Source organism: Gymnoscopelus microlampas, assembly GCF_963454915.1.
Source record: "Gymnoscopelus microlampas genome assembly, chromosome: 17".
NCBI lineage: Eukaryota > Metazoa > Chordata > Actinopteri > Myctophiformes > Myctophidae > Gymnoscopelus > Gymnoscopelus microlampas.
Window position 1 is genome coordinate 29,423,930 of NC_139954.1, and position 24,700 is coordinate 29,448,629.

Consider the following 24,700-nt stretch of genomic DNA (forward strand, 5'->3'; position numbering starts at 1 on the left):
TACGAACTGTAGATAGTGTAGACACTGTAGCTGTAGATAGTAAAGACGTGGAACAAGGAGTAAATAAAAGCACTCTGGAAAGTTTACTCAGAGCGGAATTGCCATTGATCCCTGAAAACAATTCCACTTCCCTTCTTGTTGCTGAAGAATTCTTCCCAGAGAAAATAGAGTGCCAGGGATGTAAGGAGAGGGGAGGGGGGAGGAGAGAGGAGAAAGTGAGGGTGGGGGGGGGGGGGGGGGGTAGCTCTCTCGTGATGCCCCCGCTTTTCTTCTCATGCCCCATGTACAGAACAACACTTGGTCCTGGGACGAGACTAAGCTCAGATGCAGGGCAACTGTTGAGATCTCTCTGAAGAGCTCCATCACCATCTGACACTACACAAGGTCTATTGGTCTTTAGAGTGGCTCAACTACATTATCACCACTCAACTGTCCATTGACGTGAGGGAAGGAACAATGCTTTGATCGACCAGACCAGTCTTCTTGGGTATACATCTCCCAGAACAGGTAATCAGACAAATACTCCTCTAGGGGGACACCTCAAATCTGTCAGGTTGTTACCATTTTTAAAGGCAAGAATACTGTGTTGACATATTTAATTAAAAGTCTTGTCGTTCCACCACAGATACATTTCTTGAAATTATGTTATACACTAAAACAAAATTACAATTCAATTTTTTCCAGTGTGACTTTTATTCTAATGTCTCTTGCTAGTTTAATTGCAGGTAACTAGGCAAATGTAATAACTTGTACTTGTGCTGTGGGCATGCAAAAAGCCTCAGCAGCAGCAGATATACGGTGACAGTGAAAAGTGTTGCAGTGTAGTGCAATGAAGTCTGTGTGAGAAAGATGATGTCTCTTTGGAGCTTGAGCAGATTGATTATAGGAGGCCTGGTGTGTGTCAGTGTCTCCTTTGTCCCATAGCAGGTACAGCTGTCACCACATTCTCCCCGTTCTCTCTCTCTCTTCCTTCTCTTTCTCTTTACCTGTTTCATAAACTAATGGCAGAACTAGAGTGTATTATCAACCACTTTAACCCAGTGTCCCTATTCTGAGCCTATCATAATGGGCGAAGAATTGAGGAAAATAGCGAAAAGAGCAGATAAGGTCACAACGCGTTGCAACGTGACACGTTGTCCATCTGCTATATTTTCTATTTGACGCACAGCAAGGTATATAGGGTTTAGGTTTAGGGTTTAGGTTTAGGTTTAGGTTTAGGTTTTAGGTTTAGGTTTAGGTTTAGGTTTAGGTTTTAGGTTTAGGTTTAGGTTTAGGGTTTAGGTTTGAATTAAGCACTGTGTTTTTAAGGTTGAAATAAGAATGAATGCTGATAACATGAACCCGGGATTGCATGGACTCAATTACCAATGTATGCCATCACACTGTAGATCTCCTCATTTTCCCATGTCTGTCCAAATATCACCCAAATAATAATAATTATTATTATAATAACAATAATAATAATTATGTATTGAAGAAGGTTCTCTTTCAGTTACAGTTTCAGACAAAGTTCAAATGAATGTAAATGTGAGAAAACTGAAATTAAGGCAGCCATGATGTGATTTAATGATTGTAATGCATGATGTATGTCATCAGCAAAAAAATAAAAATAAAAAAGAGACTCAATTGTCCAACATTTTTAGTAAACACACCGAGTTATTCAAATGTGAATGAATGCGAATCTGTGTTAGTGCGTTTCTATTTTAGTGTATTCTAGTTTTGCCTGAAGCGACACTTTATTTTAAAAATAGGATATCGAGTTTTGTGTAAATTATTTCATTAATTTCATTGTTCTGAACTCATATCCTTTCATATTTCCAAGGTATGTAGGCCTATTTATGTACATATATAGTTGTGTGAATTTCTCACTTATCATGACAAAAACTCATAGAGCCTTTTTAAATGTATAATAACAAAGTTGACATGTGAAAAATGCTTAGGCCAAGATAATAACACGAATACGATCCAGTTTCCACCCCGGAAATAGCAACGAATCAAGGATTGCAATCTGAAATGTATTTGACAGAAATGTTCCCTCTGTGGTGAACACACCTGGCAGTTGCCTGGCTGCAGGGCTCCAGTTAAATGCCATGCAGTTAAACAATAGCTCATAACAGGACTGTGGGTCTGTGTACAATAGTGGGCAGATGAACATCCAGACAGCCATGTAAGGTAGCAGGCAGCAGATCAGTTCGCTCGCTCCAGCCGGTGTGAGTGATGTATGCCAGCCCGGATCCACCATTGGGCTATAAGTGGTGCCCTGGTGGTCGGGTGACAGGTGACCCCGGTCTTTGTGTGTTTGGGAAGTATATTCGCCACCATCCGACGACAGCCCTGCCCAGAGATGTTGCTATCCTGAGTTTACCCCTGGGCCCCCTACCCCCCTTATAACAGCTATACTTAATCCTGCTCATCCTTGATCTCAGTGCCTAGCACCCATGGGGGTAATGATACTAGAGTCCCTCATATTGCCCTGACATCTGAACAGTTGCTGCATGTGCACGTTTAAAAATACTGGTAACTTCAAGCAGCATATGCCTTGGATTTGCGAAAAGTTATCTGAGGAAAATCTTTCCTTTAATCGCTACATTTCAGCAAGTACAACTCCTAATTTATACTTTCCTGTATGACCGTGTCCCAAGTCAAGGATAACTGAAAAAACGTGATGTGATGCGTAACATTTTTTGATGAAAATCAATAATTCTTCAATTGGAAATCAGTTATTTTTCAGTAGAAAATCAGTTATTTTCAGCGTGAGTGACATACAAAAGTATAAATTGCCTTTTTGGTTTGCGAGGGTAAGTGTGTGTGTGTGTGTGTGTGTGTGTGTGTGTGTGTGTGTGTGTGTGTGTGTGTGTGTGTGTGTGTGTGTGTGCTTGGGCATTGAGGGACAAAAAGTAACATTATTAATTAATCATTATTTTTAGGAATCTGTGTGAGAAAGAGTCTTAGCGTTGACTGTTCATGTGTCCCTTTCCACTACAGTTTAGAATGCGGTGTGGTGGAAAACTGGTTCTGCTGGTGCTTCCACCTCAGCCCTCAGGAGGCTGTCCCAAAATCACTAATCTAAGATATTTAACTACACTGCAGTAATCCAAATTTAGGAGCTCTAATCAGCCTGGAACAATTCAGAGGGTCAGAAAACACCATTTTTGGTGGCCTGCCTTCAGAATCCTGTAAGGCCCACATGACAACTTTGCCCCTTTGTGGTATTCTTTTTTAATCAAATGCAGGGAAACACAAACATGGGGCCTGCAGTCCAAATTTGGCCATCCATGATTTGTCAAGTAGATAGACACTCCGCTAAATGATGGGTGACTCAATGTTTCCCGTACATCCCAGAGAAATGTAATGACATGCTCTACCGATGTGTTGTGCAGATAATGCTTGCAAGGTAAAATACTGTGACCTCAATCTGAGACTACTGGAATATCTGCCTCACTTGCCAGATTGTTTAGCCCTAACTCAACAAAGCCTCTCAGAGATACATAATGATTTGGCACTACTAACAGCACAATGTCATGTATACACTTCTTGATCTGTGGGTGTTTAGTCTAAACATGGCTCCATCAGAGGGGGCCTATAGCAAAGATGTATGCACACCAGGCACCACATAAGTGAACATCTGTTTGCAGGCAGTACATCGTAGCCCTCTATGGGGATAGGGACGGTGCAGTATGTCAAACATGGCTGAGTGCTGAGATGAGTGTATATCAAGGAGAGACTGTGGATGTTTAATTCAACTCTGCCCCCTGTTGTCCCTGCTAAGGGGCTAAGCTGATAGTACAGTATAGGTGATGGTCGTAAATTGACAATGTCTGGTAAGATAACCACCATTCATTCATCATGGTTGTTTGTATTGTATTATTAACTGTGATTAACTTCAATAGAAAAGTCCTCACTATACTGTGTTGTTATGATGAACTAAGTTTGCACATTGTGACGCCTACACGTGTGAAGTATGTTTGGTTAAGAACCTAGAAATACAGCTTTGCAGTTGTGTGCCTCCACCAAGCAGTTGCAGTTTACATCAGTGTCTGCCCAAACTGTATATTTGGTGAAGACTTTGAAGGAATTTAATGAACATGTGAGGTCACTGTAACCTTGACCTTTGACCACCTTCTTCTAAACAGTTCAGCATTCAGTCCAAGTGGACACAATGCCTTCAGCCACGGCTGTCTGCCGCAGAGACCAAAGAATCGTCCAAGATTAACCCAGAGATATCGTGTTCACAAGGTTGGGACGGATAGATGGACGGATGGGCTGACAGATAGACTGACGGACAGACAACCCAAAAACAATTAATCTCTATCCAGGTACGCTGTCCTATCTAAGGCACTCCCGGTAGTGAGTACAGCCATGCAGGCATGGCATCAGATTGTTGTTTTGCTGCCCAGAGAGAACACACAGTATTCGTTCTCGTAGCTCCGCTCCGGGGCAAATCACTAGATACCAGTCATAGAGTAGGAACACTGGAATGCTGTTTAGTTGCCATATTGTCTGCCTGTCTTGAGTGTCTTCACCCTAATGTGTCTGTGGTCTGGCTTCTATTCAGACCAGGACATATCAATGTCTGTGCATGCAGATTCGGTTGAAGTCCATTCCCAGTAATGACTGTCAACAGACGCACAGGGTTTAGTATGGCACTCACAGCAAAGACGTCAGTTCCTCTCTTCAATTCGTCTCTCAGCTCAACTCAACCCCCCATAAACCTAGTAAGCCTACTCTTTCTCTCCAGGGTACCATAAAAACACTCCAATACTTCATCAAGCCTAACATGAAGCAACACACGCACCATTCCTGTACTGTGATCAATGTCACAGGGAAATAATTTGGTGGTGTGCAATGCCCTATTTGTGCAGCCCTCAGTTCTGATTCGTCTCATAATCAGGTTGTCCATTACTTTGCCACAGATATTATAAACAAATGTGACAGCCATGATGGTGCACAGGCAAACCAGAGAGCTCAGTGTGGGGTACAGAGTATCACAGTAAATCCCTGGTTATTACCCATCTTCCAGAGAACCACTAGGAGCACCAGGTAACATAGACAACTATGGTATAATGTGCAGTTACGGCAGTTAAGGCCAGTACGCTCCTTCCAATGTCAAAAAAACGTCTGGTTCGGACATGGCTTTCCGAACTATAGTTCGAAGAGTCAGGACATCTGGGGGTGCACGCGTTCTGATGAAACGTTCTGAGACCGGCCATCAGAAGTTCAGAATGACGTAAATTTGTAGTTATATCACCTCCCTTTCTGAACAATGTTTGGACGTTGGAAGAAGCATATACAGTATAGGCCTTTACACTTCACTGGAACTCCTCCACTGTGGAATGGGTCTCTCTCTCTCTCTCTCTCTCTCTCTCTCTCTCTCTCTCTCTCTCTCTCTCTCTCTCTCTCTCTCTCTCTCTCTCTCTCTCTCTCTCTCTCTCTCTCTCTCTCTCTCTCTCTCTCTCTCTCTCTCTCTCTCTCTCTCTCTCTCTCTCTCTCTCTCTCTCTCTCTCTCTCTCTCTCCCCCCTCAAATAAAATCTTCCCATATTATTCAGCTGTACAACAATGCACTTTTGTTATGTCACTTTGATTTCTAGCTCAGAGCTCAGAGCATGAGCCTGCAGTTCTATAAAGGCAGAGTTCCTTTTAATACAGCTGTTCCCTCTTGTCCTTCGGAAATCATATTGTTTGAAATTGCTTCCTCTGAGAGCAGGAAAAGGGAAGTTGAAGAAGGAGACAGAGACTGCAGGTTCTCCAAGTTCACCCCAACCGGTTCAGATTCCATTCTGTCTGCCTCTCTAGGACTACAAAAGATTCCCACCATTGCCACTGTGTGTGTGTGTGTGTGTGTGTGTGTGTGTGTGTGTGTGTGTGTGTGTGTGTGTGCGCGTGCGTGCGTGCGTGCGTGCGTGCGTGCGTGTACTACTGTACTTTACTTACAGGTACATGCAACACAGTATATGTATGTATGTATGTATGTATGTATGTATGTATGTATAGTATGTATGTATGTATGTATGTATGTATGTATGTATATTTATTTATATATCCTTTTTATCCTATTAAAATCTGCTAATGGGCCAGCAGACGACCATGGCCCGTCACTATGTCACAGACGTAACCCATCCACTATGATTCAGACATAACCATGCCCATATATGGGCATATACTGATGACATCAGGGATCTCCATATATGGGCATATCGGTCGGATCGGCGGTGCAGCGTAGGTAGGGCCGTGAAGCAGCCCGAACCTCTAGTTTATGTATATTACAGGAGTTGAAAAAGTCTCCTTTGAGATATATACACACAGTATATATTATGGAACTTTAGCCACAACATGGGATATTGTACTTTGCTGGGTCAGGCTGGACATAAACAGGTGAGGAAAGCCTGTTGTCAGTATTCACTGATAAGAGCAAGGCTGTTTCAGTCATGTTCACCTCCTGCTATTGTGATAACCTTACTCCCTTCCTTTGCCCTGGCCCTAAGCCTGCCTTTCATGGTGAAGGCTGTGGAGTTGCCTGAGTCGGTACTGTACATAGGGTGCCTTCCATGGACAGCCCAATGGCACAATCATGAACTAATGATATAAACAGGCTAGCTCTTAAACTCACTAGTAGATGGAACAAAGAGCGTTGTTTCAAAAACCTTCCTGTGTTAAGTGTCAGTGTGGCACGGCATGAACAGAGGTTGAACATTTCCTTTCTCATGGGTTCTCATGGTGTTTTTTTTCTTTCGCCACAGTTAGAATAAAGTCTTTAAATAGTGTCATACATAGTCTAGATGGAAAGTGGGGTCCAGGCACATAGGGTGGTCTTTCTTCATCCTGAAGTGTGTATTTTAAGATTCTGCCAGGTAACAGGCTGAACTAATGTCCCATGGGCTTCATTTTTAACCCTATGTTAACACTTATCCTACCCAAACCCAAAAAGGGAAAGATAGCAAATATTTGGAAGCATACAATATAAAAATTAACACAATTTCCGTACAATTTGGACTCATGGAATGTGTTAAAATTTGCACAGGCAAACCAGAGAGCTCAGTGTGGGGTACAGAGTATCACTGTAAATCCCTGGTTATTACCCATCTTCTAGAGAACCACTAGGAGCACCAGGCAACATAGACAACTATGGTATAATGTGCAGTTACGGCAGTTAAGGCCAGGACATGCTCCTTCCAACGTCAAAAAAACGTCTGGTTAGGACATGGCTTTCCGAACTATAGTTCGAAGAGTCAGGACATCTGGGGGTGCACGAGTTCTGATAAACCCAAACCCAAAAAGGGAAAGATAGCAAATATTTGGAAGCATACAACATATAAATTAACACAATTTCTGTACAATTTGGACTCATGGAATTCGTTAAAATTGGTATCATTAAGATTCAACCATATCTTGACTCTATTAGGCTACAGGACAAAAAACAGCACCACAAAAACTGAGCTGAAAATGTTCATATGATATATTTCTGTTTTTACCAAATTTTACCAACTGCATGCCATGTACCAGACTGAAATAGTGTCCCACAGGGTTCATTTTTAAGTAACCCTATGTTACACCCAAAAAGGGAAATATAGCAAATGTCTGGAAGTATACAACATACAAACAAACACATATTCCATACAATTTGGACTCGAGGAATTCATTATAATTGGTATTATTAAGTCATATCTTGACTCCATTTTAGGGCAAAAATGAAAAAAACTGAGCTAACGATGTTCAGATTACATCTCATCTACATTTGTCTTTTTACTAAATACTTGTTGATAGTTTTCTTGGCGACAATTTTCTCATAATCCTTGCTCGGGGACATTTTGACACATAGAGAGAGCCCGCCTGGGAAGCCTAAGGTTCTAAATGTCCCTGAGCAAGACACCCCTAACTTAACCACTAACAGTTAGGGCCTAACTGCTCCTCCCTCCACGTTCCCCCGCGAGATGAAAAAAGGTCAAAAACAAAAAGGTATGGAATGCCTCTGTGGAAATGTTTAAGAACCACTTACAAACATTACTGTTTAAACACACATTTGTGGAATGTCTTAGATTTTTTGTGTTTTTGTTGTTTTTAAGCCGGTGGAGGCGGAAATGCCGTTCCACAGGTCTTGAGGGTGTATTAAAGGACACAAAGCCTAGGGTCCCTCACAGAGAGAGAGAGAGAGAGAGAGAGAGAGAGAGAGAGAGAGAGAAACATGTACTTCCAAGTCATAATCATGGCCATTTCACAGTGGGGGGTGACGAGAGGCAGATAAGAACCAGAGTCATCATCAGCCAGGCATTGCCAAGCACTATACTGCAGAATATATAGAAGAAAATGACTTCCGCAGGGAAACGACAATGACAACTGATAAAGCACAGCAGCTCGTGGATTACACTCAGATGTGGGATGGTAAGATAATATAACATGTATATGTACACTGTAAAGTCCTGAGAGTTTAACTGTATGCGTTTGTACAGTATATATGTATGTATGTGTGACAGGGTCAAAGCAGGGGGGTGAAACCAAATTGTAACATTTTTTATTGATGATGAAAAACCTGTATTACGCACTTAAAAACATCATTCTCTTAACTATATTTCTGCACTGCATGTTTTATGGTTGACAATGTATTTCCCCCCGGTCCCCGAGCCACTTGACATTGGACTCCCCTATAGGCTGTGTGACATTGGCCTTGTGACAGCGGACGGCCAATGTCCCCAGGTCACGCTGGTGGCAGAGCGAATGAGGGCGGAGTAGGGTGTGGCCCACCTTATTCAAAAGTGAGCGCGAGCCACTTGGACAGCAGAGAGACAGGCATACAGGGCAGTGTGGAAGTGACAGCCAGAAGGGACGGTTGTGCACAGGAGGAGCAGACATACCACGGAGCAGAGGTGGGGAATACAGTGATCGCGGCACGTACCAAGCCACCAGCAGCGGACGGTGAGCAGACGGCGCAGTAGCAGCAGAGACGGGGAGGACAGACAGACGAACCAAGGAACGGAGGAGAGGTCCAGTGGCGATAACGTTGCGCGCTTCACACCCTCAAAGCCAGACGTACAGTCTGGCGGGCGAGTAAGTGTCCTTCTATGCAACGTTACCTTTATAAACCCACGGTCCTAAACCTCATATGTGAAATATACCTGAACAGATGAACTGGTTCTAGTTTCTATGATTGCAGGCAATACGCACGAAGACAAGAAGAGACAGTGATTCCTGGCCTAAACCCCCGCTCCAGTTAAACCCCATATAAGGACATTCCCACCTTTTGCATTGAACCGTGATGAGTATATGACATATAGCAATTGAATTGGCACTTGGCACTTTACTGCTTCAGTAATAGTTGGCACTTTAACGCTAAATTCATTATTTATTTGCTATAGTTTGCACAAGCCCTGTCTGTTTTTAGTGTTTGGTGATTGTCTGTATTCCTGTATTTTAGTTAGTTAGTGGGCGCATTAGGAGGTTGAGGTTTTAGAATTAGTGTTATATTTTGTTTATGCTTTTCAATATTTTATGGCTTATAGACGCCACTGTATTAGCTTAATAAAATAGATTACCTTTTTATACAAACCTGTTTCCGTCCAGCTTTCTCCAAGGGATATGTGTTGAAGTGTTGTTCTCATTTAAAAGTATTGTACTTACCTGGGTAAACTCGAACCTGTGAATAGCCTAAGAAAGAGTGTTACAGAGGACCCTACCTCTTAAATAAAAAGGTGGCGTAGTCTTGCAGTACCTAACAAACAGTATTATTCTCACAGTAATTACGCACCCCGCACTTTACCGTGCAACTGATATTTTATTGTTGTGAGTTTAATGTGTATTGTTATTTATTTATTATTGAGACAAAGTAAAGAGTGTCAGCATTTCTAAAAAGAAGTGGCAAGTTACATGTGACAACCTGGCCACCGTCACATATTTGGCGTAGCGCGGCAGGACTGGGTAGAGAACAACACAAAATCCCTAAGAGAAACTGTATTGAAATTTTGCTGTTTTGCTGCTTTTTGTTTTGTTTTGTTTGGTTGAATCAAGAAAGTAATGATGATGATGCCAGTGTATCCAGGGGCACCGTGGCTACCTAAGTTTTCGGGCATAGAAGGTGAGGAGAAATACAGGGAATGGAGAGAACAGATTAAAGGATTATTGGGCACTCAGGATTTAACAGAGGAGAAAAAAGTTGCTTTTGTAGTACAGACCCTTACTGAGGAAGCTAAGCGACAAATTAGTGTAATTGACAAGGAAGATCGCAATACAGTGGCCAAAGTCTTTAAATGTTTAGACACGTTGTATAAAACATCTGTTTCTGCTTCCCAAGCTCGTGCCTTGTTCTATGGCTGTGCGCAACGCGCAGGCGAAAGTGTGCAGGCTTATATTTTGAGGCTTAGAGAGTTGTTCTGCGGGCTGCGGCGGCTCGACCCAGACACCGCTCCCTCCGATGCCATTCTGCGAGAGCAGTTACTTGTAGGACTGTCTGAAGGCCCTCTGGGTCAAGCCTTAAGAATATATGCCCGTCGAAACCCCACAGAAGACTTCGCCGCCCTAAAAAATGAGGCCTTCCTACTAGACACTGAACATAGAAGAGAAGGGACTGCTGAAATCTTGTGCCATGCTGTTAAACCTGTCTCTATCCCAACACCCTCACAGGAATCTGAATGGAGAGAGAAACTGAAACAGGAGATTATGGAAGACGTCAAATCGCAAATGCAGGGGTTTACGCAGGAGCTCATGAAAGAGATCAGACCGCTCCTTCGACCCAACACCACCGATACACGACCTCGCGGTTCGCCTCCATCTGAACGACGCCGGGAGCCGTACCAACGCAACGAGTGGGATGAGGGAGGTAGGCCGATCTGTAGGAGCTGTAGGCAGTCTGGGCACATTGCTCGCTTTTGTAAATCTGACCCCAATCATTTAAACTAGTACGCCCTGTCGCCGAGGTCCGGGAGACAGGGGTGCAGCGCGCACTCGCCAGATCAAGGGCTAATGAAGTGTTTATTGGGGACTGTCCGACTATTGGGATCACTATGGGAGGAGTCCACTTAAGGGGGTTACTGGATACTGGGTCACAAGTCACATTAATGCAGCAAAGCTTATTTGAGGAAAAATTCTCACACCTAACGTTGGGAAATGGGCCCCTTGTTTTTAAATTACGCGCCGCTTATGGTCTTGACTTACCGTACACTGGCTATGCCATATTGGACCTAGAGCTGGAGGGAATGAAGATCCCAGGGAGAGGAGTTGTAATCGTGAAAGATGAACATTGTACTCAACCGCTGATTATTGGGATGAATGTCGTGAACGCTGTATGGCATGCCCTCTTTAAATGGCCTGGGAGGCCTGTGTTTCCATGTCAGCAGGGAAGGACGCTGTGGAAGGACGCATTCGCCACCTGTAGGAGGGTGGAGGCAGTGACGAACGAAGATGGGTCCATCGGTTATGTGTGGCCGGTCGGCCGGCGGAAGATTCGAATCCCCGCGCAGAGTGAAGTGATGATCTGGGGCCGCGCTTGGAGAGGACCAAATGGAGCGGACTACGAGGCCTTGATGGAAGCCTTGCCGGATGGAAAAGATTTGGGAGTGGCCCGTGCCCTCGTCACGGTGCGCCACGGACGTGTTCCCATACGAGTGTGCAACCCACACGCATATAGTCTGGTCCTGGACCGCCACCAGAAGCTGGGGAGGCTGTACCCGGTGGAAGAAGCGGATGTCCGAGGCGGCAGGGACCTGAGCCTGTCCCTGGGGACCGACGGAGAGGTGGAAGTGGCCGTAATCAGTGTGGAAGATGATGGACCACTGAAGACCCTGCCCGAAGAGATGGAAGTGTTGACGGAGCGTGATGACCTGCCGGAGGCGCAGAAGAGAGAGTTACACGAGATGTTGTGTCGGTGGAAGAAGGTGTTCGCCATCCATGACGAGGATTTCGGACGGACGGACGTCGTGCAACACCAGATACCGACCGGAGACGCGGCACCCATACGAGAGCGACACCGGCCGTTGCCGCCCTCCATGTACCGGGAGATGAAGACCCTCCTGAATGAGATGCTGGAGAAGGGAGTCATCAAGGAGAGTTGCAGTCCGTGGGCGGCACCTATCGTACTGGTCAAGAAGAAAGATGGCAGCTGGAGGTTCTGCGTCGACTACAGGAAACTTAACGCCGTGACGCACAAGGACGCCTTCCCCCTACCCAGGATAGAAGAGACGCTCACCAGCCTGACGAAGGCGCAATGGTTCTCCACGTTAGACCTGGCCAGCGGGTATTGGCAAGTAGGAATGGATCCCCGGGACCGGGAGAAGACCGCCTTTACGACCCCGCTGGGCCTGTTCGAGTTTCAACGCATGCCGTTCGGGCTTTGTAATGCGCCCGCGACGTTCCAGAGGCTGATGCAGCAGTGTCTGAGTGGTCAGGTGACAGAATCCTTGCTGGTATATCTTGATGACATTATAGTATATTCACCTGACTTCTCCTCTCATCTACAGCACCTCGAGCTCGTCTTCCAACGCCTGTGGAGACATGGACTGAAGCTGCGGTTAGACAAATGCAAACTTCTGCGGAGGGAAGTGCAATTTCTGGGCCATGTCGTGGACAAAGAGGGAGTGCGGCCCGATCCGGAGAAAGTGGTGGCAGTGCGGGACTGGACACCACCCTCAACGGTCCGCGAGGTCCGCGCGTTTCTAGGTCTAGCGGGTTACTATAGGCGTTTCGTGTCCTCTTTTGCTGCTATAGCACGACCCTTAAACAACTTATTGATAGGAATCCCAAATGACGTAAAATCCCACCAGTGTAAAGTCGAGTGGACTTCGGAGTGCCAGCGGGCGTTTGATGCGTTAAAGAGTGCCCTCACACAAGCCCCGGTGTTAGCGTATGCGGATTATACACAGCCTTTTGTGGTTTACACTGATGCGAGTGGCCGTGGGTTGGGAGCGGTTCTAGCCCAGGTCCAAGACGGTCACGAACGTGTAATAGCTTATGCAAGCCGCAGTCTCCACCCGACCGAGCAGAATGACGCAAATTATAGCTCGTTCAAATTGGAGCTTTTGGCCCTTAAATGGGCCGTGACCGAGAAGTTTAAAGATTATCTCACTGGCGCTCGATTCACAATATTCACGGACAATAACCCTGTTGCGCATCTCCAAACGGCTAGATTGGGAGCTGTGGAACAACGGTGGGCTGCTCAACTTGCGTCGTTTACTTTCGACATCAAGTATCGACCGGGCAAAAACAACGCCAACGCTGATGCCCTATCGCGGTTCCCAGTGCAGCCTGTAGATGTGGCGGCTGTACAATCGACGCCAGCAGCCCGGGAGGATGAGTGGAGAGAGACGCAGGATCGGGATCCAGATGTGCAGGTGGTGAAGAGGTGCGTGGAACGGGGGAGAGCCCCTAATATGGTGGAGAGGAAGAATTGGACTCGGGGAGCGCGGCAACTGTTACGCCAGTGGAACAAACTGATTATACGAAATCATGTGTTATATAGGAAGGTGACCGATCCTTATACCAAAGAACAATACTCACAGATCATTTGTCCAGGTTCACGCAGAGAGGAGGTATGGAGAGGAATCCACACAGCCGCGGCGCATGCTGGGTTGGAGAGGACCTTGGCCCAGCTGCGACGTCGGTTCTATTGGCCAGGCATGGAGGGAGCGGTGCGTCAGTTACAACAGGGTTGTGTCGCCTGCAGCCTGCAGAGGAACAGGTCAGAGCCTCGGGCCCCCTTACAACCCTTTGAAGTCTCATATCCACTAGAAGTAATAGCCATTGATTTCCTCACATTAGGTAGGCCTGCTGATGCGTGGCAAAACATTCTGGTAGCTACTGACTTATTCACCCGTTATAGTTGGGCTATTGCCACCCGAGACCAGACTGCGCACACCACTGTCCGTGCGTTATGGACGCATATTATCCAGCCGTTCGGCTGTCCGGCCCGGTTCCACTCAGATCGAGGCCCCAACTTCGAGTCCGAGTTAATGCACCATTTATGTCAGACTTATGGTATTGCAAAAAGTCGCACCACTCCGTACCACCCGGCTGGGAACGGTGGAGTGGAACGATTTAATCAGACATTACTGAACATGTTGCGATCACTAGACACTGATAAACAAGGAAGATGGAATGAGCACTTACCCGAGTTAGTTCATGCTTATAACAACACGATCCATAGTGCTACGGGTTATGCCCCCGCCTACTTAATGTTTGGCCGACATTTGAGGCGCCCTATAGATGTCCAGTTAGGAGTGCAGTCAGCGCAAGAGCGCATGGGAGTGGGTGGCTGGGTACAGGACCACCAACAGAGAATGGCGACAGCTTATAGGACCGCAGGGGAGAGGATGGGAGAAACGGCCAAGAGGAGAAAGCAGGTTTATGACCGTAGGGCCGGTATTACACCCCTATTACCAGGAGAGAGAGTGTGGATTCGAAATAGGAAGAGAGATGGCCAGGGGAAATTGAGTACGTGGTGGGACCCCGAGCCTTACGCAGTGATGGAACAGGTGGGAGCTACGGGGTTGGTGTACCGAGTCAGACCCGAGAAGGGGGGGCGAGAAAAGACCATACATAGAAATGCGTTGAAAGTGTGTGTAGCCCCCAGGTCGCCCCACGAGGACCCCCCAGCTGTAGTGCAGCCCGAGCAGGTAGAAGCAACAACGCCGCAGTATTATGGGTTTCTCTCCGTCCCGAGAGCACCAGATGAGCCACGGCGCTCGGGAAGAGCAAATATAGGCCAGCCACCCCAGAGGTATGGACATGATTAGGGACAGTTGCAGGGACTGGCAACGGAAAAGTGGGGGGGGATGTGACAGGGTCAAAGCAGGGGGGTGAAACCAAATTGTAACATTTTTTATTGATGATGAAAAACCTGTATTACGCACTTAAAAACATCATTCTCTTAACTATATTTCTGCACTGCATGTTTTATGGTTGACAATGTATTTCCCCCCGGTCCCCGAGCCACTTGACATTGGACTCCCCTATAGGCTGTGTGACATTGGCCTTGTGACAGCGGACGGCCAATGTCCCCAGGTCACGCTGGTGGCAGAGCGAATGAGGGCGGAGTAGGGTGTGGCCCACCTTATTCAAAAGTGAGCGCGAGCCACTTGGACAGCAGAGAGACAGGCATACAGGGCAGTGTGGAAGTGACAGCCAGAAGGGACGGTTGTGCACAGGAGGAGCAGACATACCACGGAGCAGAGGTGGGGAATACAGTGATCGCGGCACGTACCAAGCCACCAGCAGCGGACGGTGAGCAGACGGCGCAGTAGCAGCAGAGACGGGGAGGACAGACAGACGAACCAAGGAACGGAGGAGAGGTCCAGTGGCGATAACGTTGCGCGCTTCACACCCTCAAAGCCAGACGTACAGTCTGGCGGGCGAGTAAGTGTCCTTCTATGCAACGTTACCTTTATAAACCCACGGTCCTAAACCTCATATGTGAAATATACCTGAACAGATGAACTGGTTCTAGTTTCTATGATTGCAGGCAATACGCACGAAGACAAGAAGAGACAGTGATTCCTGGCCTAAACCCCCGCTCCAGTTAAACCCCATATAAGGACATTCCCACCTTTTGCATTGAACCGTGATGAGTATATGACATATAGCAATTGAATTGGCACTTGGCACTTTACTGCTTCAGTAATAGTTGGCACTTTAACGCTAAATTCATTATTTATTTGCTATAGTTTGCACAAGCCCTGTCTGTTTTTAGTGTTTGGTGATTGTCTGTATTCCTGTATTTTAGTTAGTTAGTGGGCGCATTAGGAGGTTGAGGTTTTAGAATTAGTGTTATATTTTGTTTATGCTTTTCAATATTTTATGGCTTATAGACGCCACTGTATTAGCTTAATAAAATAGATTACCTTTTTATACAAACCTGTTTCCGTCCAGCTTTCTCCAAGGGATATGTGTTGAAGTGTTGTTCTCATTTAAAAGTATTGTACTTACCTGGGTAAACTCGAACCTGTGAATAGCCTAAGAAAGAGTGTTACAGAGGACCCTACCTCTTAAATAAAAAGGTGGCGTAGTCTTGCAGTACCTAACAAACAGTATTATTCTCACAGTAATTACGCACCCCGCACTTTACCGTGCAACTGATATTTTATTGTTGTGAGTTTAATGTGTATTGTTATTTATTTATTATTGAGACAAAGTAAAGAGTGTCAGCATTTCTAAAAAGAAGTGGCAAGTTACATGTGACAACCTGGCCACCGTCACATATTTATATATGTATGTATGTATGTATGTATGTATGTATGTATGTATGTATGTATGTATGTATGTATGTATGTATGTATGTATGTATGTATGTATGTACTGTATGTATGTATGTATGTATGTCATTACACACACATATTTATATATATATATATATATATATATATATATATATAAATAAATGTGTGTGTGTGTGTGTGTGTGTGTGTGTGTGTGTGTGTGTGTGTGTGTGTGTGTGTGTGTGTGTGTGTGTGTGTGTGCGTCCTACTATAACTACTGCTGTCAATACACATTAGTTCTTGATCTTTGTGCAATGTTTTGCACCCTATAAGTAGGCCTATACACCCTTTTATTGATTTTATTCACACACACACACACACACAGACACACGCACACGCACGCGCACACACACACACACACACACACACACACACACACACACACACACACACACACACACACACACACACACACACACACACACACACACACACACACACACACACACACACACACACACACACACACACACACACACACACACACACACATTCCTGTCCACAAATATTCTCTATACTACTGTAATATATTTCCATATGTTAGAATTAATATAGGACTGCAGGTCTGCTTTGGGCTGCAGACAGAAGAGTGGATTCAGACCATTTGTGGGCTCCAGCTTGGCTGTGTGGGGGTGACAATTAACATGGGCTACTGTTGTTCAAGAGGAAGCCTAGCCTGGCTATAGGTGTGAAGGGGGATTTACATATTCTAAGAGACTTCACTCCCTTCCTCCAGGCACTTGCAAATCAAATCAGCCAATGTTCAAAGGACTTCAAAGCATGATCAACAGGTGGAGGCTTGACCCCCACCCCACATAAACCGTTTGCATTGTAATGAGTGTGAGCGACATTGTACTGTATAAGAGTGACTGTAAGTGACTAGTTAGTTAGTACTGTTGTCCCACGACGTGAGGCTGCAGGGAGCTTCGCCTCCCTGGCTCCTTCTGAAAGCTGTTTGTACTCTGTGCTATGAAATAAACTGGAAGAAGTAACCTCACTGCTGGAGTGATGTCTCATCCATTCTTCACCATCCATTCACATCTCTGGAACATCAAACTATCTTTACAATATGGCGTTGTTGACAACTTCAATAGTGCAGTAAACCTGTGGCTTTAAATATACCACATATGGTTTTGTCGGCAGTCGCGTTGGTTTGGTTATATGGGGACGCCAATCTCCGGAAATACTGAGCCAGGCGTCGAAAGGACATGCGCGGGTGGTGGAAGTCTTTGCCTTGCGGTGGATGGAAGGATCAAGCTATCTTCCTGCGACGTGGGGGGACCACTGCAAGAGGGACATCGGCACGACATGACGACAACTTTTCGAGGATCTACGGGGAGAGGCCCTCATCATGACCAGATCTAGGATGGCTGTTAGCCTACGACTCATCTGGCTGCACAACTTATCTTCTTCGGTCGCTAAAGGAGCGCGCTGCGGTGCTGACGGCAGAGCGGGGAACCTGTGGATCGACGGGGTTCTCTCGTGGCGGGTAATGTTGTGAGGATGGACGGGAGACAGCGGGTGCCAGCAGAACGTAGAACCGGCGACGCTTATTTGTCTTGATTTTCTCGAAGTATTCAGTACAATTGCAAGCCAGTTAATAGTGAATATATTCTAATATATTTGCAAGATATTAAGTACAAGAAATTGACTGAGGATTTACAGGAAAGAAGATACTTAGCCTGGTTATGAGGGGTTCTTCATAGGGAGTGTGTTAACATTTCCTACGGTCGCAAGTAGAGCGTGCTGTTGTAAGATGCAGCTATCTGTTGGACAATCTGGACACTGCACTGGGAAACGCGGATGGGGCAAGAAGATGACATTGAGGGAGACTACAGAGAGACATTATCGAGCGGGACAATGAGCATACGGGACCTGAGGTTATATTTTTGTGATAATGGTGGGTTTAAACTGTGGAGCGAGGGCTGCCATGGAGCGAGTGTTTGTGAGGAAGTTGTTTCACTCTCTGGTCTCTGGGGTTAAATGTGGATTTTTTTATTTTCGTTGAGTGCTGAGAACCGGGCGACTCCCGTGAGGTACATGCGGGCGATTCCCGTGAGATGTGTATGAGGGCGATTCCCTTATGTTTTATGTGTAACATTTTTCCCAGAGTTTGAAGGACTAACAGGGGGATCCTGCACGCTAATTGGAATCAAGGAATGAGTTTTCTGTCTATTTGTAAATCACCTTGTCACTGTACTATGTAATCTTGGTTCTTGTATGTGCATTGTTCTGTATTGGATGTTGTTTGCTATTTAGTATTCCTGAATGGTTTATTTTTGTCCTGGTTGTGTTCCAGGCGGTTGTCATGGGGGGCGGTTCTTTGTGTTTCTTTGGAAATATACGTTTTTGCGGAAGACGTTTTAATGTCTCCCGTGGGGGGTCTGTAATATATTTCCATATGTTAGAATTAATATAGGACTGCAGGTCTGCTTTGGGCTGCAGACAGAAGAGTGGATTCAGACCATTTGTGGGCTCCAGCTTGGCTGTGTGGGGGTGACAATTAACATGGGCTACTGTTGTTCAAGAGGAAGCCTAGCCTGGCTATAGGTGTGAAGGGGGATTTACATATTCTAAGAGACTTCACTCCCTTCCTCCAGGCACTTGCAAATCAAATCAGCCAATGTTCAAAGGACTTCAAAGCATGATCAACAGGTGGAGGCTTGACCCCCACCCCACATAAACCGTTTGCATTGTAATGAGTGTGAGCGACATTGTACTGTATAAGAGTGACTGTAAGTGACTAGTTAGTTAGTACTGTTGTCCCACGACGTGAGGCTGCAGGGAGCTTCGGCTCCCTGGCTCCTTCTGAAAGCTGTTTGTACTCTGTGCTATGAAATAAACTGGAAGAAGTAACCTCACTGCTGGAGTGATGTCTCATCCATTCTTCACCATCCATTCACATCTCTGGAACATCAAACTATCTTTACAATATGGCGTTGTTGACAACTTCAATAGTGCAGTAAACCTGTGGCTTTAAATATACCACACTACATTAACTTAACTGATGGTGTGTAGAATGTGGATAGCTTCCTTTTTTAATATACAAGAAGATTATTTGCTATAACCTTGCCAAGTAGCAGCAATAAATTCAGATGTGTGACGTGCTGGAAAAAGCTGTCAGGCAAAAGACTGTTGTCATCGTCTGTTTTTGGTCACTAATTGCAGAGTAAAAGCTAACAGCAGGTGGACATGTACATGGATGGAGGTCTGTGTCTCATGGTCTCTATTTTGAACTCGGATGGGTTTGTTTAACCCTTCGATGATGGGGTCATTTATGAGCCCCATAAAGCCGTGTGGCCAGCTGCCTTGTAGGGTCATTTGTTGCTGAGACACATCAGGCTGTCATGTTTGGGTGAAACCCAAACTCTCACTAATATCAGGGTCAAAGCATGCATACACACACACACACACACACACACACAGATACACGCACATATATGCACGCACGCACTCTCTCTCACACGTACACACACACACACACACACACACACACGTGTGTGATAGGACTGTTTCTGTTGACTGCTAATGTGTTATGATGACTACCTCCATAGTGAAAGAATGGACACACAGACAGACAGACAGACAGACAGACAGACAGACGCATGCACACGCGCACGCACGCACGCACGCACGCACGCACACACACACACACACACACACACACACACACACACACACACACACACACACACACACACACACACACACACACACACACACACACACACACACACACACACACACACACACACACAGAGCTGATGGTCCTAGACAGAGTCTTTCAAATCGATCCAATCCGAATCATGGGCTGTATGCAGTCAAATCCTGCCTGTCAATTTAACTGAGTGTTTACTATGTATAGGAAGGCAATGTGTGGTAAGAGTGGACGTCATGGCTTTTATCCAATTAGCCACTGCAGTCATGTGCTGTGGGCAAGATGGAGACTGTGCAGTCCTGTCCAGGTCACAGCATCCCATCAAAAGGACAGCATCTCCTAGCCTCGACCTGCCCCATGGCCCATTGCCCTGTCTGTGACTGTCACACATAGTTTGGCATGAAGCTTTCAGGGATATGAATAAATAACATACATTTATACAAACAACCTCGCTATTTACTTTTGCATGAACCCAGAGCTCACTCTCTCTCTCCTCTCTCTCTCTCTCTCTCTCTCTCTCTCTCTATCTTTCTCTCGTGGGAAAAGAGTTGTTCTCATGCCATAGTGTCCATTCCTCAAGCAATTCACAGGGGGAGAAGCTATTTATACACACACACGATGCCACCCACACATAGACACCCACACAAACAGGTCACTGTATCACCACGACAACAGTTGATCAACCGCTGCGACTGTCTATCATGACTCATGTTTCTCTTTTCCGTCTGCTCTCCTCCCCACTTTCTGGATCCCCCTCTCCTCTCGCTCCTTCCTCTTGACAACCCCTCCCCGACCCCCAACCCCCACCTCCTCCCTCCACCTCCTGTCCCGGTGTCTCAGGTGTTCCTGAGTCCAGTGAGCCAAGAGGAAAAAAAGAAAAAAACAGATATGGGCGACTGGAGCCTCCTGGGAAACTTCCTAGAGGAGGTCCAGGAACACTCCACCTCGGTGGGGAAGGTGTGGCTCACCGTCCTCTTCATCTTCCGCATCCTGGTGCTGGGCACCGCCGCAGAGTCCTCCTGGGGCGACGAGCAGAGCGACTTCCTGTGTGACACGCAGCAGCCCGGGTGCACCAACGTGTGCTACGACCGCGCCTTCCCCATCGCCCACATCCGCTACTGGGTGCTGCAGATCGTCTTCGTCTCCACACCCTCGCTCATCTACATGGGCCACGCCATGCACACGGTGCGCGCCGAGGAGAAGCGCAAGAGGAAGGAGAAGGAGGAGAGGGACGCGGAGGAGGAGGAGGAGACGGGGGGATGCGCAAAGGGGGAGAAGGAGTACCTGCAGCAGAAGGAGAGCGGGCACGAGCCAGCATCCGATGCGACCGTCCGCCCTCGCCTGAAGGGGGCGCTGAAACAGACTTATATCCTGAGCATCCTGATCCGCACCGTGATGGAGGTGACATTCATTGTGGTGCAGTACCTGATCTACGGGGTGTTCCTCACTTCGCTGTACCTCTGCAATGCCTGGCCCTGCCCCAACCCCGTCAACTGCTACATGTCACGGCCCACAGAGAAGAACGTCTTCATCGTTTTCATGCTGGTGGTGGCCGGGGTGTCTCTGCTGCTCTCGGTGGTGGAGCTCTACCACCTGGCCTATAGGAGGGCTAGGAAGTGCATACGCAAAAAGGCCATGCAAAAGAACAGCCAGAGGGCTGCGGCCGTGTCCACGGCCCCGGAACCCGACAGCCTGTCCCGGCACACCGCTTCCTGCACCCCCCCTCCGGACTTCAGCCAGTGCCTCAGATCACCATCCTCCATGAACCCCTTGACCATGGCATCTCACCCTTTCAACAACAGGATGGCCCTCCAACAGAACTCCGTTAACCTGGCCACCGAGCGCCACCACAGCCACGACCACATGGAGGATGAGGCAGACTTCCTGAGGATGAGCTACAACCACGTGCCGACGGATGTGCCCAACAGCTGCTCCTCGCCATCCTTGCTGCACTCCGGATTCCTGAAGGACAAGCGACGCTTGAGCAAGACCAGCGGCAGCAGCAGCCGTGTTCGTCCAGATGACCTGGCTTGCTAGAACCCCAACGAGAGAGAGGCTGAGCAGGTGTGAGAAGGAGAGAGTTGAACCTTTGGATCCGAAGAGAGATTAACACTGCAGCTGATGAGGGCGAGCTCTGAATGTTCATTCTGAGTGAAGGGATCAGTCAGTGGGAACAGGCTAACTATGCAAATGTGGGTGCTATGCAAGATTGGTGTGGCATGGAACACAGAACGGCGACCATAGAGGAGAGTCTAAATGTCCTAAAGTGAAACAAACTAGCCCTACGTTTTATGAACAAAACTATACTCAACCTTGAATAAAAGACATGTTCCGTAAACTGTAGATGGAAAAAGAAAAATCAGAACAGGGTAAAAAAAAAGAAAGAAAAAAAGGTCATATTTGACAATTGCACAATATTATGTTTTTGATATGGAAGTCTAGAGAGAGAGAGAGAGAGAGAGAGAGAGAGAGAGAGAGAGAGAGAGAGAGAGAGAGAGAGAGAGAGAGAGAGAGAGAGAGAGAGAGAGAGAGAGAGATGAATAAGGCCACCTTCAACTGTCATGAAGTTTTAGACTGACATTGTGACATGCATCTCTGCAATGCAATAATTATTCAGACTGTGGCTCTAAATGGCACAAGCAACTGTTTTGCCTCCCAGCAAAAGTAACATGGAATAAACTGTGAATCTTGCCATTCCATGAACTGGATGTTTACTGATGTGCAATGAATTATAATAATCAAGTGAACGTGCCTTAAAGAATAGTGTAAAAAAAAACTTTTTTTTATTTTTTACATAGACTGTAAATGTTAAGACAACATGATAACAGTAAATTCACTTCCTTGCACTGTAACTCTCAGGTTGCAGAATATTTAAAACACGGGTGCGGATTGCAGTATATCTATACATGTTGAATACAGGTATATGGGTCAATTGAATAGGCCTACATCTTATTTGTAAGGTGTTAACACTTCCTTACTAAAATGACTGTGGACAAAATATCATCTTCAAAACAATTGATTAAAATGTATGAGTATAATTCTCATTAGTCATCACATGTGTCAGGGGCGTTTGTATGAAAGAATCATCATTTTATTGAATGTATTCTGAAAGTAGTAACCTACCGGGTTGACAAAATTCAAAGGTTTGAGGGTTCTGCCAATGAGCTGGTTGCCACGGGTTTCAGCCACTAGGTGGAGACATTTCATTTCTTCTCCTCGAAAACCTACAGTGTAATGTTAATAGAAATATCAAATACAATGTTTTAGTGGATGTTTTCCATTAATGTTATTAATGCATAGACTTATTTCAAAGTTAGGAGGTTGGGTCATAACTTCACTTTGTGAAAAGCACTTATTTTGTAATGTGTGCATGTGTGTGTGTGTGTGTGTGTGTGTGTGTGTGTGTGTGTGTGTGTGTGTGTGTGTGTGTGTGTGTGTGTGTGTGTGTGTGTGTGTGTGTGTGTGCGTGCGTGCGTGCGTGCGTGCGTGCGTGTGTGTGCATGCGTCCTACAACTACTGCTGTCAATATACATTAGTTCTGGATCTTTGTGCACCCTATAAGTAGGCCTATACACCCTTTGTCATAACACTTATCACAAATCAATAAATTATCAAAAGTTGACTTTTTCTTGTCATTCTTTCTCCAAAGCTGTGTGAATGCCTCAGTAATATTTCAGTCAATTGCCAGTTTGCCTCACTGCCATGCCTTCATTGGCCTTTATTTCACAGGCCTAAATAGTAAAATGTTTAGCTACAGATAGAACACGATCTTGACTCTATACCTCTCGCTTCAGTCCCCTCATTCAAACAGTTACATTTACTAACAGGGACCTTTTCATAAAACATCCATATAAACTATGGTTTGAAGTACGTAAAAAGACTGGAAAGACTGATATATATATATATATATATATATATATATATATATATATATATATATATATATATATATATATATATATATATATATATATATATATATATACTGTATATCAATTTATGATCTTACTCCTTTTCACCCTCTGTTGCCTAAAGCTCTAAGAGATGGAATTACTCAAATATGTTTTAGGAAGGGTATTAAGACATTTGGGGACTTGTACGGGTGAGGTTTTAAAACCATTTGAAGATCTTAAAGCTAAATATGATCTCGATAACAGACACTTCTTCAAATGTATACAAATCAGACACTATATTTCAACAAAACAAGGGGGAAACCTTCAATCTATTTAAAAAAATCACACCCTGTGTGAAGGTAGCGGCGCCTTTGATACATTTTGTCATCGATATGTGTTTATAATGTGTTTATAGCCATGTGTCACGTGAAGCTTGTTGACGCACCTGACCAATCAGAGCGTTGACGGGTCTGACCAATCAGAGCGTTGACGGGTCTGACCAATCAGAGCGTTGACGGGTCTGACCAATCAGAGCGTTGACGGTGAACACGGACAAAGTCAGGTATAGAGCAGGATCCGCTCTATACCTAAAGGTATAGAGCGGCTAGCGCCGCTAAAAACTGTAAATAGTATACTTAGTAACAAAAACGGCATTAAAGGGTTAGTATCACATACATACACTGGCATTAACCACCTCTTGGAAAAGGAGGAGCTTAAGGTAAAGAACAAATAGGAAACTGATCTAGACCACCATTTCGACTCAAGAGGAATGGACTGAACTGTGTGGAAAAAGTACAACACGTCTCTTTTAGCAATAAACACATTCTGACTCAGTTCAACCTCCTACACAGAGTTTATTTCACTCCAGAGAGAATGCATGGAATAGACCACAACAGATCTCAATACTGCCCAAGGTGGG

The 24,700-nt window shown here is 45.6% G+C and overlaps 1 protein-coding gene across 1 annotated transcript; it reads left to right on the forward strand.

The window, feature by feature from the left end:
* The first annotated feature begins 293 nt into the window (after positions 1-293).
* On the forward strand, positions 294-23,508 carry LOC311064507 (gap junction alpha-5 protein-like). Its single transcript, XM_084084356.1, has 2 exons — positions 294-507; positions 20,729-23,508. Exon 2 carries the CDS (start codon positions 20,777-20,779, stop codon positions 21,923-21,925), a length of 1,149 nt encoding a protein of 382 aa, XP_083940482.1. The 5' UTR covers positions 294-507; positions 20,729-20,776; the 3' UTR covers positions 21,926-23,508.
* The last annotated feature ends 1,192 nt before the right edge of the window (positions 23,509-24,700 follow it).

Coding starts and splice junctions, on each gene's coding strand:
- LOC311064507 (XM_084084356.1), top strand. CDS start 20,777: ATGGGCGACTGGAGCCTCCTGGGAAACTTCCTAGAGGAGGTCCAGGAA.